Source organism: Syngnathus scovelli, chromosome 1 (genome assembly GCF_024217435.2).
Source record: "Syngnathus scovelli strain Florida chromosome 1, RoL_Ssco_1.2, whole genome shotgun sequence".
In the NCBI taxonomy this organism is placed as follows: domain Eukaryota; kingdom Metazoa; phylum Chordata; class Actinopteri; order Syngnathiformes; family Syngnathidae; genus Syngnathus; species Syngnathus scovelli.
In genome coordinates this window covers 27,454,020-27,471,187 of record NC_090847.1, presented here as the reverse complement: position 1 = coordinate 27,471,187, position 17,168 = coordinate 27,454,020, and the positions used below count along the sequence as shown (strand labels likewise).

The window sequence follows — 17,168 nt, the reverse complement described above, 5'->3', positions numbered from 1 at the left end:
TCACTTGGAATCGGAACTCGGCGACGGCGAGCGTGATCCCGTGAATCTATTTTGAGCTGGAAATGCACTCTTGTCGCCTTCTTTGCGAAAGTATGCTTCAGCCGTTGACCCCGGGCCGCGCTGCATTCCAAAGCCTCCTCGTGCTTTCACACTCTGCATTATGTAGAAATCGAGGCAAGGAGGTGTGACAAGTGAAGTTGCATCGCCTTCACACCTCCCTTTCTTTCGCTCGCCTTCCTTCCTTCCAAACGTGCTGATGGCTCGCGTGAGGACAAATAACGTTTTTGGAAAGAAGGACGGGGCGGATGGAGGGTTTTTTTTTTTGTTTTGATGGGCAACTGCGTGCACTTGTGGATGGTTGAGGTGTGTGTCTCACTTGTGAATTTATGAAAATACGCATAAATAAATATATGAAAATTAATCTGGCTTTTTAAAGAATTTACCCAGTTTCTATTTGATACTTTTAAAGAGCCTGTTGAGTGAATTCAGAGGTTTGTCTAAATATTTTATAGTCATCTAAAAGCCATTTCTGAAAACCGGCAACCGCCATTTTAGAGCGCCACGTTGTCTGCCATAAGTGCACACGTGTTATGATTGTCCAAAATTGCCTCATACATTTTTTTTTAAATTAATCCATTGTGTGTGTCAAATTTACTCTCATCAACTTTATTTATAACGCACTTTAAAACAAGCACAGGTGCTTACGACGTGCTCTACATCAAGCAAAAATCAGACATATAAAAATCAAAGGCGCTTAAAACAATATGATTACAATAATATCCAATATGATATGATTCACTTGAAGTTTTATATATTCATGTGACCCTTCAGAGCTGTTAACCCCTTTATAGCGGAGATAAATTTGATTTAATTCACTCTCGCTCAGATAAAATGAGCCAAAGTGGTACTGCGGCTTGCCTTTTTTTTTTTTTAACACTATAAAGACATTTCTGTCCTGGGGTCTTTTAACGGTCGACAATTACACTTTCTAAATCTCAATTTAAGGTAAAATTGCCAGACGCGAAGCTCGATATTAATCCAGCGTGGCTTGTCCGTCCTCAACCATCGTCGGCGTCGCTGCCAAAGTGGTCGAGTCCAAGCGACGCCGGCGGCGTCGTTAATGGACGCCGGCGAACGGCTTAAAATGAGGACTTATTAAAGTGCTGCTCGCCTTTCGAGTTTGACATTTCAAAGTTTCAAGTCTGGCTTTTAAATTGCCGCTTCTGCAAATGTCACTTGTCGGCTCCCTGGGAACGTTGGAGGATACGAGCGGAATTTATTGTTTGAAATAGCGAGACGTCGCGCGACTCGAGTGGATGCTACAATTTGTCGCTAACGATGCCATCTTGTCTTTTGTGTCCCCCGCAGCTACGTCAGATGGGACACGCCAAGGTCTGGACAGCATGAGGGGAGGAGTTTGTGCCACACAGGGCATGAAGGTGGTCCTGAAAGTGGGGCAGAGTGAGTCCTATATTGTCTTATCAGCCCCTAAAATGATATTTCTCTCGGTTAGCCTTCCCGCTAGCTTGTAGGTGGCTCCTCTCAGCGAGCTTGTTAAGAGCCGAGAAGTGTCGGATCAGTCGCCTCTAACGAGGACCGCTGACTCCTCTTGCACTTTGGCGCTTTTAACGACTCGCTCGCTGACTTTCCCGCACAACTCACTACCTTACAAACATGGCCATGACCCAGCGGAATTTTTGTCGCCGCTATTTAGTTTGAGAGAAAAAAAGAGTTTTCAAACAGAGTTGCACATTCCGGTGCATAATAGCAACCTGTCCTTCACACGCTTGTATTGTGTCGCCGCTATCAGCCGGCGGATCTGCTGAGTCGGCAGAAACGGCTCTTTTAACACGATCCTTTGTGTCACAAGCTAATTTGGTTTATAATAGTTTTTTTTGTTTTATTGAAATTAATTTTGATTTTTTTTTCTTGAATTTAGTTTGATACTTCAGTTACTTTTAGATATATTTAGGGATACGATCTAAATGAACCCCCAAAAAGGTAATTTTATTTTGGTTATAGTAAATTTAAAAAAGTAAGATGCAGGTTCAATGAGTTTTCAGTTTGTCTTTATTTTACTTTGGTAACAAAAATGTTTTTTAAGTTTGTGTTACTTTGTTCATTTTTATTAACTCGATTCATCTCAATGACAAGTCGATTGCATTTAATTGACCTTTTGGTAATTATTCGCAATGTCTGGATGTCGTAAATAGTTGCAAGGAGAAGAACGCCACATCACAAATATGTCTAAAACATGTGGTTGCTTTTTTTTTTTCGTATTCAGCAGTAGAACATGTGCTGGTTTGACCAAAAACACCGGTTTATGACTAAAGAGCGTTGAAAAAGGAGCTTTTTGTGAAAACATTTTCCCCCACCTTCTTCAATTTATTGTTTAGAATCGTTTTGAGAAACCAATATCCGCCAATCTCACGATCTCCACATAGATGAATATCATTCAATCAAGATGTTATTTCTGTAGTGGTTAGCAAACTGGTAGGCCTTCACCTTGGAAAAATCCCCCCCACTGTCATTCGCTCATCTCATTTGTGTTTCAATTCTTCATCCGAGCCCTCGGTCCACTCTCCACTTATTCTCTCCATCTTATCAGTGGTGCTGCTGAAAGGTCACGGCCGCGTTGTTTGTCGTCTCTCGCCGCGTGCGTGCGCTTGCTCGCTCGCTCGCACTCCATCGACTTATTTCACGGCACATCTCTCTCGCCTGCTCCCTGTCGCACTTACTTGCGACTCACTATTGATCCCAGCAGGCGCCTCTGCCCTCAGCTTGTTGCTATATTGTACTTCATGCTAGCTCCACTCAAGGTTTTAGGCTAGCTCTGTATCCATCATTTTGCTAAAATAAAGTGAGATAGTCCCGATTTCACGATTTGTTCTTTAATCGCCATGGCAGCGACGGCCCGACGAGGCAGATGGGCGAGATTTAGCGAGCGCAGATTATGAGCCGACCTGGCCTTGTTGCAAAAACTCACATCCTCTCCCCCTGGAATCGTTTCCTTCGATGACATCACGGTGCCGCTCTATGACATCATCAAGAAAGGCCAAACAAAATTTCACGAAATGTAATGAAGAAGACAATGTGATGAACACCCGTCCCTCCTTCTGACAGGTCCATACGGTCTACCTCCCAAGAAGGAGCCAGCTGGACGTTTCACCAACCGGAACTCAGGTAAGCGGCGAACCAAATGGAGATGATCGGCAAGATGGATGCAGGGAATAAGAAAGACAACAATAAGCAGCAGCAGCAGGGAACGGGGCTTAGGGGGGGACAGATGGAGGATGTGCAGCCGTGACATCTGCGGATCTCTATTTAATTCCATATATTTTCTCTCCATCCGCCAACCCCCCCACCGCCAGTCTCGGCCCCTCGGAGCTAAGTGCCGCGGGCGGCCAGTGGATGGCTAATAGCTACATTGGGTAAAGGACAAAAAAAGACAGATAGCGAGAGTGGGAAGAGGGAGGAAGAACGGAGGGGCGGCAAGGAGCCAGGGCCAGACCAGAGGCAACATTTGAGAGAGTTATTACTGTCATTAGATGCTGCAGCCTGGATGGGAGAGAGGGTGGCTGGCGGGGGGTAAGGAGGGAGGGGAGGGGGGGTGTGGGTGATGGAGCTGACACGAGCGTGAGGCACGGGAGGTGGAGTGAGACGAGAATAAGTAAAAGGCAAAGAGACAATGGAGATGAGCCATATTTGATGGCCTCGCTCGTCAATGGACGCTTGATTAGGGACACCTTAAGCGCTGCTCGCTGAGGATTGTTGTCTTGGATTGAAGCTCATTAGATTGTGCAGAGAAGGTCATTTTATCAAATAATTGGAAAGGTTTGGTCCCTCGCTCTTGGAATTGAGATTTGACAAGCGATTGTTTTTTCGTTTTATAGGTTACACTTCGGCAAATGAACTCTGAAATGTGACGTGGAATGTCGTGAACGGCAGTCCTAACGTGGAGGGCCAATGATGTCATTTTTTGGTCATTTCTGTTTCGTGAGTCTTGAAAAATCAGTCGGAATACTCTCAATTGACTGACATGTTTTTTTTTTTTTTAATAAAAATAAAAATGGCTGTCACTGGAAGCATGAAAGAATTCACCAGTTCAATTTAACTTACCAAACACGTTGACTTGCAGTCTTTTAAGCATCCACGATGACAAATCCCAAATTGCAGCTTTTTTTGCAATTTCAAAATGTCATTTTACGACCCCGCGATGTCCATTTGAATGGGATTAATTGTTCAGCCTCACTTATGACGACGTTCCCGTCTTGACCTTTCGTATCTGAACCCTTTGAAATCGGCATTAGTTCCCGTCTGTGAGCCACGTACAAAGAGCTTGCCGGCTTTTTTTTTTTCTCAGTGAATAGTGAAAGAGCAAGAAAAGAGAGGGAGAAAGGAAAATAGGTGTAGAGGTGACAGAAGAGGTTTTATAATGCAGAGAGCCAGTGAAAGGTGACAGTCATAATGGAGATGGAGAATGAGGGATGTCATTTAATGGAGAGAAGAAGAAAGGCTAGCATTAGCGCTATGCTCGCCCTCAGTCCAGCACAACGGGGCGCGCGCTGAGCTCCGTCATTACCGTTCCAATAAAGCCAAGACTGAGAGAGAATATGGGAGAAAGAAAAACGGGGGACGCGTGCCAAGAATAACATTCGGCAAATCACAAGGGGGCGACGTGGGGCGGCAACCTCAACCAGCTAGCCGCTCGCAACCGCTTAACGTGCGGCAACACGCGCCGTATCGTTCACCTGCCGCTTCCTCAAGTGATTGGCGCTTCGGAAGGACGGACGGGCAGCTTGACGGACGCCCCACTGTGCATGTGTGTGTATGTGGTCAAGGCCCATAGCGGAGTGGTTCTGGTCACATGGCCCGGTGGTAGCGCTAAGTCAACACTGTGTGTTACCTTGATTATACATTGCGGCTTTGCCGCTACCTCAATGTCAGGGTGTTGAAAAGTGCTACAGTCCGAAGCCGGTATTTTGGTTCGCCTGTTACACGTGCTCTATATCTACATCTCCATCTCATCTACATCTACATCTATGTGTGTCAATATCGATCGACTGTATATCTACTGTATGAATATCGATATCTACTGTATATCTATGTATCTTTATCTATGTATCTATATTTATGTATCTATATCTATAGTAGATATAGATAACTATATTGTTGCTCTCTCTCACTCTCTCTCTCGCTCTCTCTCTCTCTCTCTCTCTCTTTCTCTCTCTCTGTCTTTCTCTGTCTTTCTCTCTGTCTTTCTCTGTCTTTCTCTCTGTCTTTCTCTCTTTCTTTCTTTCTTTCTTTCTTTCTTTCTTTCTTTCTTTCTTTCTTTCTTTCTTTCTTTCTTTCTTTCTTTCTTTCTTTCTTTCTTTCTCCACGTCTCTCTCTCTCTCTCTCTCTCTCTCTCTCTCTCTCTCTGTCTTTCTCTCTCTCGTTCTCTCTCTCTGTCTTTCTCTCTCTTTCTCTCTTTCTCTCTTTCTCTCTCTCTCTCTCTCTCTCTCTCTCTCTCTCTCTCTCTCTCTCTCTTTCTTTCTTTCTTTCACTCTCTCTGTCTCTTTCTTTCTTTCTTTCTTTCTTTCTTTCTTTCGTTCTCTCTGTCTCTCTCTCTCTCTCTCTCTCTCTCTCTCTCTCTCTCTCTCTCTCTCTCTCTCTCTACTGTATACGTGTGTTTTGCTAATGTTAGCACCTAATGTAGCATTTTCTTTCTTCCAGGGAACTCAACCCATTCAAGAGGACCCAACACCTTCGGCGGCGGCGAAGGCGGCGACGAGAACGGCCCGCTGCAGCCGTCCAACATCGCCCTGATCGCGGGCGCGGCCGGAGGCTCGGCTTTCCTGCTACTGGTCACGGCCGTCATCTGCGCGGTGTGCTACAGGCGGCGACACGCCAAGCACTCGGACACCCACCACCCGCCGTTGTCGCTGTCGTCGCTGACCAGCCCCAAGCGGGGCGGCGGCGCCGGCGGCATGGGCAGCTCCAACAACAACGGATCCGAGCCCAGCGACATCATCATCCCTCTGAGGACGTCGGACTCCGCCTACTGCCCGCACTACGAGAAGGTGAGCGGCGACTACGGACACCCCGTCTACATTGTGCAGGAAATGCCGCCGCAGAGCCCGGCCAACATCTACTACAAAGTATGAGAACTGGACTCTCCGGCCGTGGACTCCCGGAATCGCTCCAAGCCCCGCCCCCAGCAAGCTCCAACATCTCCCCCCCCTCCCCTCACCCTCTCACCTGCCACCATCCAACCATGATCCAACCCCACAATCACACTTGTGAGTGTACGTGAGGGTTCGCCGGCCCACCGGAGCACACTTCGAGGAGATTCCCGGAATGCACCTGGAAGGAGGTGAATGCGGCTTTTGGACTTTCAAAAAAAATCAAAAGGACTATATTTGAAAGCAAAAAAAATAAAAAAATCAATCGATAAAAGCCCAGACAGTGCTGAAGAACTCCCAGTTGCCACACCTGCCTAGAAGCCAGCAGCCCGCCCCTCAGAGCGCCATCAGCCAATCAGAGACGGGCCCCGCCTCTTCACCGCCAACACCTTTAGGAATTCTCAGTGCAAAAAGAGGAGGGGCCTCTCGGACTCGGCCTCTGGAGGTCACGTGACTTGACCCGGGGTCCGAGGAGGTGTCTGAGCAGTCGGGCCGCGCTGACGCTCAGACTCTTGTATATTTTAATAAAACGTGTGCGTGCGTGTGTGCGTGTGTGCGCGTGTGACATGACTGTGCTCTTTAGACTTGTCTTAAAAATACCAAAACACTAAATAGTGAGCGGATATCACAATAAAAATCCAACAAAGTGAGATTTTTTTTTTCTATGGCTATCAACACTTATAGATGATATATATAAATATCCAGTAAATAGATGTTTTGCTTTTATTTTCTCTGATTTTGTTGTATTTTACCAGCTAAAACCACACCTCTGTTGCTAGCCCTTTTTTCTATTTCTCACAATTTACCGTAGTACAATCTGCCTTTTATATGCATTTAATCCCACTTTTTTTTTTGGGCCACACACAAACCCGCCTCCCCCCCCCCCCACTAGGGTGTTTGTATATTTTCATAGCTTCTCGTTTGATGATAGTGTTGAAGTTTAGACCTCGTTCGTGGAAGTGTTGAGGTAGAGCCATCTATGATCGCTTTTGTTTTTGTTTTATTCCAAATGTTGTTTTTTTTTTTTTTAAAATGTGCTAAGGAGGAGGGCAAAAAGAGACAACGCAGCGCAAAAAAAAAAAAAGGAAAGGACTGTGAGGAAATTGCACACTTAAGAAAAACGGAAAGACGGATGATGAAGGAGCCAGATGGACGTATTTGGAGTTGAACTCATGCAGCGCACACAACACCAAATCACATCACGAGTGGTGCATTTCAAAAGTACTCCTCTTGTTGTGTTGCATTATTTGTGTACACACACGCACTCGCTAATGACTGCTACACTGATTGCATCGTTACACACACATCTCCGCCAATTTGTGTGTGTGCGTGCGTGTGCGACAGACACATGACGGCCAATCGAGGCGTCATTTGTTCACGTGCTTAGCGGTAAAGTCGTTTTGTGTTGCTCAGACATGTTTGTGGCTTATGTGTAAACGGGGTTGACACGCACACACACACACAGGACACAATGTTGCATTCAGAGGCGCCGTTGAGCGCACACATGCTTAGCAGTAAAATTGTTTTGTGTTGCGCAAACATTTTGTGGCTTTCTTGTAAACTGGTTGACAGTGACACACATTCACACACACTCACAAAACTACAATACACACTCGGCAGCGTTTTTTTTTTTTTTTGTGTGATCCTTCCTTAACTGTATTTTGTATCGGTACCTAACATCATCTACAATTTGTATTAAGATGTGCTTTAATTGTCACATTCGCCCATGTTGAAGATTTTTGTCAGCACGGTTCTGGCCTACATTTGACGGTTTGAAATTGAGTTAAAAAGATGAAACTTGGGAAATGAGGGAGGGGGGGGGCTCTTTTCTACAACTACAAAGTTGTGTTTTGTTGTTTTTTTATGTACACTGTTCCGTCTTTTGTCGATTCGAATACGCAGAGAGAGTAGTGCACATGCCCTCCGAGGCCGCGTTGACAACTTTTGCAACGTGACTTGTGTTATGTATAAAAAATGGCTGCCACCTCAACGGGGGGGGGGGGGGGAGGGGGAGGGTGGGGGACGCAGAATAACAAAGCGTCCCCCTCGGACTGCCATGTTTTTTTCATGTTTTCACGTGGATTTGAGTGTCTCACTGTTTGTGTTTGACCTCTGGGTGAGTGTTACCTGCAGGAGGGGAGGGGAGGCGGGGCCATCACCTTTGGCTAGTAAAAACGTACGTGTGTTTGTGCCATGCGGCCCCTCAAATGTGACGTGTTGTATTAGAGACGCCTCCCCGTGAGGCGTGTGCGCGCGTGTTATCTCCACCTCTCGGCCATTGTCTCCTCATCACGGCGACCCCTGCAGTGTACCCCCGCTCCACCCTCCCCCTCCCTCACCCGCCGCTGCCCGCAACGTACCTCTGAAGAGAGGAAAAGATGAGTACATTCCTGCTTTGGAGAAAAAAACAGTTGAATAAAAAAAAAAACAAATGTTTAAGCACCACTTTTGCGTGTGATGTGAGGTTGATTTTTGTGTGAGGGTCTTTTTTGTTTAGTTAGTGTGTGGGCGTGTGTATCAGAGGCCCGCCGGCTCTGCCTTTTAGAAGAGGTTCTCTCCTCTTATCGGCACTATAGACTACTCACAGCGGGGTTCCTTTTGGTCGCTCGCTTAATAGCATTGCCATCACACACACTAAACTCTCCCGCAAGTGTTATCAACAACTTATCAAACCCGCTTTCGTTAGTGTTGCCCGGCAACCTATTGACAGACCTGATTTCATTCTCCGCCCCCCCCCCCCCCTCTTTTTTTCCCCCCTTTAACCCCATCTATCCGTTGCCATGGTAACAGTTGTCATCTCTTTCAAAGTATCCTCATTTGCCATCAGGGTGGGCTTCAGGGTGACCACTTTGATCGATGGTGTGTGTGCGTGTGAGAGTTGATTACTGGCTGTCTCATACACACACACACATACACACACACGGACACACACGGCCATTGACTTCCAGCTACACTAACATCCTTTATTGTCTACTGATGGACACACACTGGTATCAATCCCGCTTTGGAAAAGGATGTGAACATCTGATGCCCAGTTACCATGGCGACCAGGTGTTTGCATCCCGCATGGCGCCTGTTTCAATGACGATAACTTCGGGAACTTTGTTGCACAAAGAGGGTGGCCACTATCTCAGCGTTTGATGACCTCCAAGAAGACAAAGGCTTTCTGTTCTAGAAGTTGGAAAAGACCCCAGAGAAATTGTGTGGTGCAGGACAGTAATTTATTTAAAAGCGAAACAACAAAAAACATAATTTTGGTTGCGCATTCTTGTGGTAAAACGTTCTCATCCCAGCATGTCAGTCATTTTTGCGGCATGACTCACTCACACCATGATATTTTTCAACTAAATTTAATTAGGATTTACATCTGCTATCTATAAAATTGTGACAGCATCAGCTAGAAAATACATTTTAAACATGTTTCAAACAAATAAACAGTCGTATTTCTTGAACAGACTTGGTGTTCCTGATTCCGATGAACTTGAACGCCCGCTACAAATCACGTGACATTGTCTTCGTTCCTGATTGGCCGAATGAGTTTTGACACTGACAGCCTGAACATTTGACACCTAGCATAACTACTAAACGTGATATTTAACAACGATTATTTGTTCACTTTTGCACATAGAATACATTTTGTGTCAACATTAAAACCGTTCAAGCGACATTTTGAACTGGCCCTGACGTAATTTGGCCACGCTCAGCTGTAACCGATTCAAACGAGGTAGGTGGGAATTCTTAATTGAGTCTTTCCATTGTGCGTGTTCAGCAAAGTGCACATTTGCGGTCTAATGATCCTGAACTCCAAAATTCTTTTACAGCTCACTCCCAATTAGTTAAACAAAACATTCAGTTTGATTGACATACAAAAAGTTCAACTCGTTTTGTTTTCCCACTCTAAAATCTAATAGTCTGCAACTGAATGGGAACATTTTTAGATCCGTCATCCTTCATTCACTTGAATATCCAGTAAATAGATGTTTTGTTTATGTGCTTGGTTAAACAACTCCTCTACTGTTTGACGTTTTCTTTTTCACAGCCCACTGAGCTCATCACGCTCGCCTGTCACCTTCGCCTGATTGCTGCCACAAATCACTCAAGGTAGGCAGTAGGCACTTATTTTATTTTTGAGCTCTCAAAGAATAGTGAGGCGTCTCCTGTCAATGACGAGGTGTTCAAATGACGGGTCCCGGGGCCATTTGTGGCCTGCTAAAAGTAACACGTTACTCCAATAAATTATTGAAATAAATTATGTGGCTGTGCTGTTGACCGTTATTTTGCTTGAAAAATATTACCAATACATAAAAAAATTAAAATAAACCAGATTGCAGCTGATTCAAGCTTAAAAACAAAACCATTTGTCAATTTTATGCTAAGGAGCGGTTGTCTACATCTTTTGAATTCCACCAAAGTATTTATAATCAAATTGAGTTACTTTTATCGTCAAGCAACTTTTTCAAGCTAACTGCAGCAACGCCGCTACTAACTTAGCGCCGCGTTGTCGTAATTAGACGTGGAAGAAAAACAAAAGAGCGCCAATAAGCTTGACTGTAGCACAAAATCAATGCTAATAGCCTTCCCGGAATGGCTCGCCGCCGCCGCTAATCCAATGCTGCAATATTGCCCTCAAAGAGGAACGAATGCTAATCTAATGGCTGTTAAACCATAATGAGTCCTCGCCAGGTTCTTTGCGTCGGGCCTTCTAAGGAGGTCCTGTTTGGACTGCTGCGGTCGCCTTATCATTACATGCTCATCATTACCGCCGCTAATCTGTTCTGCTGCCTGCACACGCGCATGAATATTAATGTCGCTGGGTTGTGATAGCGACGTATACACACCTGCGTGCTTTGCGCGCTTCATCGAGCGCGCCGCGGCCCGCTTCCCTAAACGCTCCTCGGAGGAAGGCAAGCGGCGCCAAACCAAGCAGTTTTAAGTCAAATCAATGGAGAGATTATCCGCCCAAATTGGAAAAGCTTCAGCTGCTGGCACGAAACGTCAGGAGTCTTGGCCCGATACGGTTGCCATGGCGATGCCGAAAGGTCAAGGATGAGTGTGGAGTAGAAAATGACAATATTGAAAGCAGACCAAGTTGACTAAATACGCTGGAATTGCTTGAGAGTTTCAGGAATGAATTAGTTTTGAAGATGGCCGACGTTTACTGTGTAACTAGATGGAGCTCTGATTTAGTTTGATTCAATACGCAACTTTCAGGAACAATGGCGGATTACGTTCAAAGCTCCCCTGAGCATGGAATTTGTTTTTCAGGGAAATCTTCTGCTTCTCACCATCGGCAACAAGTGGAGATAAAGAGTCGCAAAGTTTGCCACGGATGACAAGGTAGGTTGCATTGATTGTATGTTTATAAGCTCAAACTTTATTTAAAACTGACAAAGACAATGTTTGTCTCAAGTAAATGTCTTTATCTATCATGTTTCAAATGTATATTTTTTGAAGTCATCACCTCATGACAAAGTAAATAATGAAGCAAACAAATGTGATTTAGCTCATCAAATGCCAACAATAACCCGAATGAAAACATTCAGTGCCAAGGACGAGTTGAGACGTCTTTTTCAATGAGACTTTTCTTTTAATTTAGTCGGAAAATATGAAACACGGCATATCTTAATGTGTGTAAATCCTTGAGTATGAAGGTTTTGTGTGTCACAAATGGGAAAAAAAAAAAGTACAACAAGGATTTTGAAAATATGACGCTGATGTCGTCACGCAAACAGCCACAGCAAAGTTAGAAAATGCGACTTTCTGAGAACGAATATGGATATGACCTCATTAGTCTTTCCGTTTGCCGTTCTCATCGCACATGACGACGAGGCTTTGTGGATGAGCCGTGCTGTTTTCCTTCTTCTTCTCATTTGTGCATTCTCGCCTTTGCTCATAATACATAGCGGGGCACCCAAAAAAAATATTCAGAGTGCATCATCACACACCCTCGCTGATTCCTGACATGCCTCGCTAGCACGAGGGAGAGGAAAAAGAAAACAATATGGGCGCCTTTCGTAGAAACGCGCATTTGTTGCCGGTTGCTCAAATCGAAGGTATTGCGCAACCGAGATGAGAGCTTGCATGGCGAGTTATTTCTCATGTGAATTTCAAAGTTGAGTTCCCACCTGTGTGCATTTGCACCATCAAACTGTGTCGTGAGAGCCTTTGCTTGAAAAGTTCAAAGCGCATCCCAGCTCAAAAGGCATCTGATGGAATTCTCATTCCCGGCCGGGAGTGCGAGCGTGATCTGCGGCAGCGGCGCCACGCCCTTTCTGAATGGCGGCAGAGGTGAGCCGCTGCCGCTTTTTCACTCCATCAGGAAGGATTTCACAGCGCAGAGGCCGCCGCAGCCTACGATTAGCCCAGCCGGGTCACGCCGGCGAATACATTTGAATAATTTTTCAACTCGCTCGCCCTTTCAGCTTGACAAGTCCCTTAATCTTTTGCACTTTTTCGATCTTTTACGAATAAATGATCACCTGCCAGTGTCGGATCGTGTAAGAACATGGAGAGTAGGGATGAGGGGGCACGATTTTTGAAATATTTTGTTTATCCCTCTTCCATAATGTCTCCTTTTTTTTTTTAGCAAAATATGTATTTTTGTTTATTGCTTGTGTTTATTGAAAAAAGATATACGAGAAGAAGACATTGGAAAAAAAATAATCACATACTAGATCGCAATTGTAATATTCAGGAGGGGGAAAATTATGCGTATTTTTCCGGCATGGGGAGTGAACGGCTTTTTCAAATTGCTCTCGGTTTGCAATGTTTGCGAGGCGGCGCATGACGGAGCTTGGCCCACAAAGCTGTCCGTGCGCCGCTGCGATATGCTCCGGAAAAAAAAAAAACCCCGAAACGACGTTTTATTAATACGCAGAACAAATAATACACGCCCGATTTTAAAGTATGCGCGGAGCCGGCTTTAAAATTGCACTGAAACAACAACTATTAAAAAAAACACATCATCACCCGAGTGACATTTATGTGAAATATTTCTCCCCGACCGCTCGTGTTAACATTGTTTATCATCAAACAGAGTGTGAGAGAAAATAAAACACGAACTCCCCCTCCCCTCCCCCAAAATCTGCGGCCCCTAAAAGTGACGCCTCGGCAGAAAGAGACGAAAGTGAATGAGTCCCCTTTCGTCTCCCCCCCCCCCTTTTTCTCTCCCTTTATTGAGGCAGCTGCACCCTTTGACCTCGACGTTTGTGGAATGTGTGTGTGTGAGGAGTGTTGGGGGGCGGCTGAGTTGGTGAATTTGGGAGATGGCGGCCGCGGAGAGAGAAAGGGAGGGGGAGAGGGAGGGCGAGTACAAAAGCTGTCAGGGCGCAACAATGAGCAAGGAGAATGCTGCGTGTCCAGAGATGCACTGAGCCGTGTTAGTGTGCGAACTGGGCAGGGTGAGGGCACACGTTTAAAAAAAAAAAAAAAAAATTAAAAGGAGAACGGAGAGGAAGAGGAGGGAAAAGGAGGTGAAAGAAGCTCGCAGGAGGCTGTTTGTTTTGTCGAGCAAGACTACGAAATAGCGAACTTCCGTTGCCAAAGGAAACCGAACACAAAACCCAGTATTAGTGTGTCTGTGTGTGTGTGTATACGTGAATGTGTGTGCACCAAAAGGGGCCTTGTGTCCTTATACACTGTACCAGTGACATCACTCCGGCTTTACATTCACACCGTTCTCATTAAGTTGATGAGTTCGTGTGTGTCTGTGTGTGCGCGAGTGCTTGCATGTTTTCAAGTTTGTATCGGTGTGTCTTTTGTTGGCCTGTGAGGTCTTGTGTGTGTGTGTGTGTGTGTGTGTGCGGGTCACAATATACTTACATCAGGAACCAGTGTACTGACAACAACGTTTGTTGCGCTCTGTTTCAAAAAAGCCGGTCTGAGAGGGTTTGTATCTGCAAACACACGTATACAAAACACAAAAACGCACACAAACACGACACAGACGCACAATCGTATTGATTCAAGGGTGCGAGTTATTGAAAGTGTTTGGTAACAGCGGCTTTTGCAAAGAGGTGCCTCAAAAGACACACTGACTAAGATTATGGGGAGTCACGGCCACCTGAATGTGCACACATGAACCCACAACGTGCACACACACAGACACACACAACGCACTGTACACTGCTTGCACATAGTTAATGCATGAACATGAGCACATCCAAACAAGTGCACTTATGCACACACACACACACGCACACACACACACTGCAGGCTGGAGATCACACGTTATGCACACACAAACACACAAACGCACAAACACACTCACCTACACTTTAGGTATCATCAACATTGCACACAACAGCTGCCAGGCTCCTTTCTGGACAAAAAACGACATGAGCTCTTCCTCTACAATTTTCTCCCTCTGTCCCCCCCCACAATGCCCCCCCCCTCCCCCCCCTCACACACACACACACACCGCTGCCCCCCCCCCCCCCTCCCTCCACCATGAGTGTGTGCGGCACATTGCGTTACATCGAAGACGAGGAGGGACGAGACGATGATGGGTTATTTCCTGTCTTGAAGGTCCCTCCGCTCGCCTTCATCATTTCGTCTGTCAGATGCACTGATAGCGCTGTGCCACACACAGACACACACACACACACACACACACACACACCATTTCCCCTGCTTTTGCAATTTCTCTCCCTTGGTCAATTAGAAGACATGCAGGAGTTTGTTTACAAGCGTCGCCATCGGGGAACGCTAATACTCCCGCCCCCCGGAGACGCGTGTGATGTCATAGCGAGCCGTTTTCTCAAAGTTAAAGATGGCGGCGCTGGAGGTGCACCTGCAATTTGAACGTGTACGGGTGTGTGTGAGTTTGTGTGTGTGAGCGGGAGAATTTCAAGGCTTTCTTTTAGGCATTTGCTTTAGTTTGTCCTCTCTGCGGGCACGGTAGAGGGAATTTCATTATGTAAATTTGCAGTCGCTGCTGATGAGCATGGCCCCGGGCTTGCGTCTTACACACACACACACACACACACACAAACACCCACCAACACACACACATACACTCCTTGTTGAGCCTACAGACATCAAAACATGCGTGACTGCCCCACACAGACAGTGTGTCTGCATTTGTGTGTATGTGTGTGTGTGTGCGTGTGTGTGTGTGTGTGTGTGTGTGTGTGCGTGTGTGTGTGTGTGTGTGCCTGGAAGAACCTGCTTAATTTACAAACTATTCCGTATTTATTCTGTACCTTTACATTCTGGTAGGTGGGCTTTTCTATACACACACACACACGCACGCACGCACGCACGCACGCACGCACACACACACACACACACACACACACACACACACACACACACACACTCACTCAAACAGATGCGCAATTCTGTTACTGACATTGATGCAGTGACGTCAGGAGAACATGCAATACACATGCTCACCAAAGGTCAAATTACACACACATACACACTCGCTCTCTGATTGATACACAAAACCCGAGCCCTACCCCATGTGGATGTGACCCCGTGACCCCGCTGTCATACACAGGGCCCATCTGCCACAGAGAAACTCAGAGGGAGGGTGCTTGGGTTTGGTGGAGGGGGTACGTGAAGAGGTCGGGGTTGAATGGGGGGCCGGTACACCAAAGTTAGAATAGAAGAAGAGAAGAATGCGTCTTCATGGTACATTTTGAGTCGGGACCTGGCACAGATGTGGTTTTGGGGGTGGAGGGGGGGTGGACAGTGAAGAACATGTTTGCCTTTCAGCCCCGGGCTTGTCTTTCCACTGCCTCCTTTTCAACCCGCCGTCCTCTCCGGCCCGGCTACGGTAAATAAAGCCAATAGTCATGGAAGCGAGCTGACTACTGTCCTGAATGTGGAACAGATGAGGGACAGAAGGGGAACAAAGACATCAGGGCCGCCACCGCGGGTGGCGTTGAATGGGGGGGGGGGTACTCGCTTCTAACGTAGGACTGTAAAAAGTGTGCAGCTGGTGAGTCGGTTTAGGGGGCTTTGAATTTTGAGGTGTGCTTGGAAATGGAAGGAGAAAAGCAGAACGTGTCATGCGAGCAAGACAAAGTTGAAACGACGTCGCTTAGCAAGCTTGATTTGAAAGCTCATTCATACGAAACAAATTCTTCTTTACACAGTCCAGTTTCAAAGACTGCCATCTGGAGGTGATTGGTGGTATTACAACTTAAAGTACGACTCCTGGATATTCACATTCTTTCCTTTTTTTTGGGGATATTTTTTCAGGTTTTAGATTATTCCTGATTTTCTTTTCTTCCCCCATTTTTTTGGGGTGATAACCTACATAGCAGCATTTGCTCTTTGACCCCAGCTGTCTGCAAAACAGCCTGTAAAATTTGCGCCGTAAAGTTTATATAAAATCTCACTCCGTTCCATCGCTTTACATGTCCGGCCGCATTAATACTCGCTTTAACAATATCCGGTGAAAATGTCGCTTAATTCCGTAAATCATCGTCATGCTAATGTCACAAAAGAGGCGACTATCATCGGGGAAGACGCCGTTCACATTTACATATTCGCCAGTCTTGACTGCATCTGATTATACCGGCGCCACATCGAAATAAACGAAATACCCGAGGTAGTTTTGAAAAGGAACAAATGAACGAGAGGAAATGAAGTCCAAACTTTAATACAATTAAGATGTTCCCCAGATTATTTCTCCATTGGAGTAAAAAAAAATATCCCGGAGCGCAAAAGCCGTTTTTATTTTTTAGAGCCGCGCTAACTACATACTGTCTGTAAAGTGTTTTTATTAGCGCCGTTGCCGTTTCCGTCACGAAATAAGATAACTGTGTTAGAATTTGCGAGCACAATAATAAATATGGACTTTTTTATTTTTGTGATCCGCCGCTAACGTCGGATGTCATTAGATTGCGCAGGTGCTTCAGACAAAACGGCAACGCGGCGCTCGGGCTATTATTGCGTCTTAAAAGGCTTCGGCTGACGCGTAAGTAACATGCAAAGCAGGTTTGTCTGACAGATGAGTTGTATTTCCATTAGCATATTTCCGCGCCGGTTCTT

At 45.8% G+C, this 17,168-nt stretch overlaps 2 protein-coding genes across 5 annotated transcripts in view; both read left to right on the top strand.

Moving 5' to 3' along the window:
* efnb3b (ephrin-B3b) overlaps window positions 1-8,609 on the top strand; it is a 43,824-nt gene extending 35,215 nt beyond the window's left edge. For 2 of the 3 annotated variants that reach the window (XM_049732458.2, XM_049732457.2), the window contains 3 exons: window positions 1,369-1,461; window positions 3,124-3,183; window positions 5,716-8,609. In XM_049732458.2, coding sequence (XP_049588415.1) covers window positions 1,369-1,461; window positions 3,124-3,183; window positions 5,716-6,146 — 584 coding nt within the window. In that variant the 3' untranslated portion in view covers window positions 6,147-8,609. The remainder of the gene's footprint in view (window positions 1-1,368; window positions 1,462-3,123; window positions 3,184-5,715) is intronic. The other variant, XM_049732459.2, reaches the window with a different exon arrangement.
* A 140-nt stretch (window positions 8,610-8,749) lies between these two features.
* LOC125976261 (tudor domain-containing protein 5-like) overlaps window positions 8,750-17,168 on the top strand; it is a 125,743-nt gene continuing 117,324 nt past the window's right edge. For both annotated transcript variants that reach the window (XM_049732390.2, XM_049732382.2), the window contains exons 1-3: window positions 8,750-9,888; window positions 10,204-10,265; window positions 11,430-11,501. The gene's annotated coding sequence lies outside the window, so the exon portion shown is untranslated. The remainder of the gene's footprint in view (window positions 9,889-10,203; window positions 10,266-11,429; window positions 11,502-17,168) is intronic.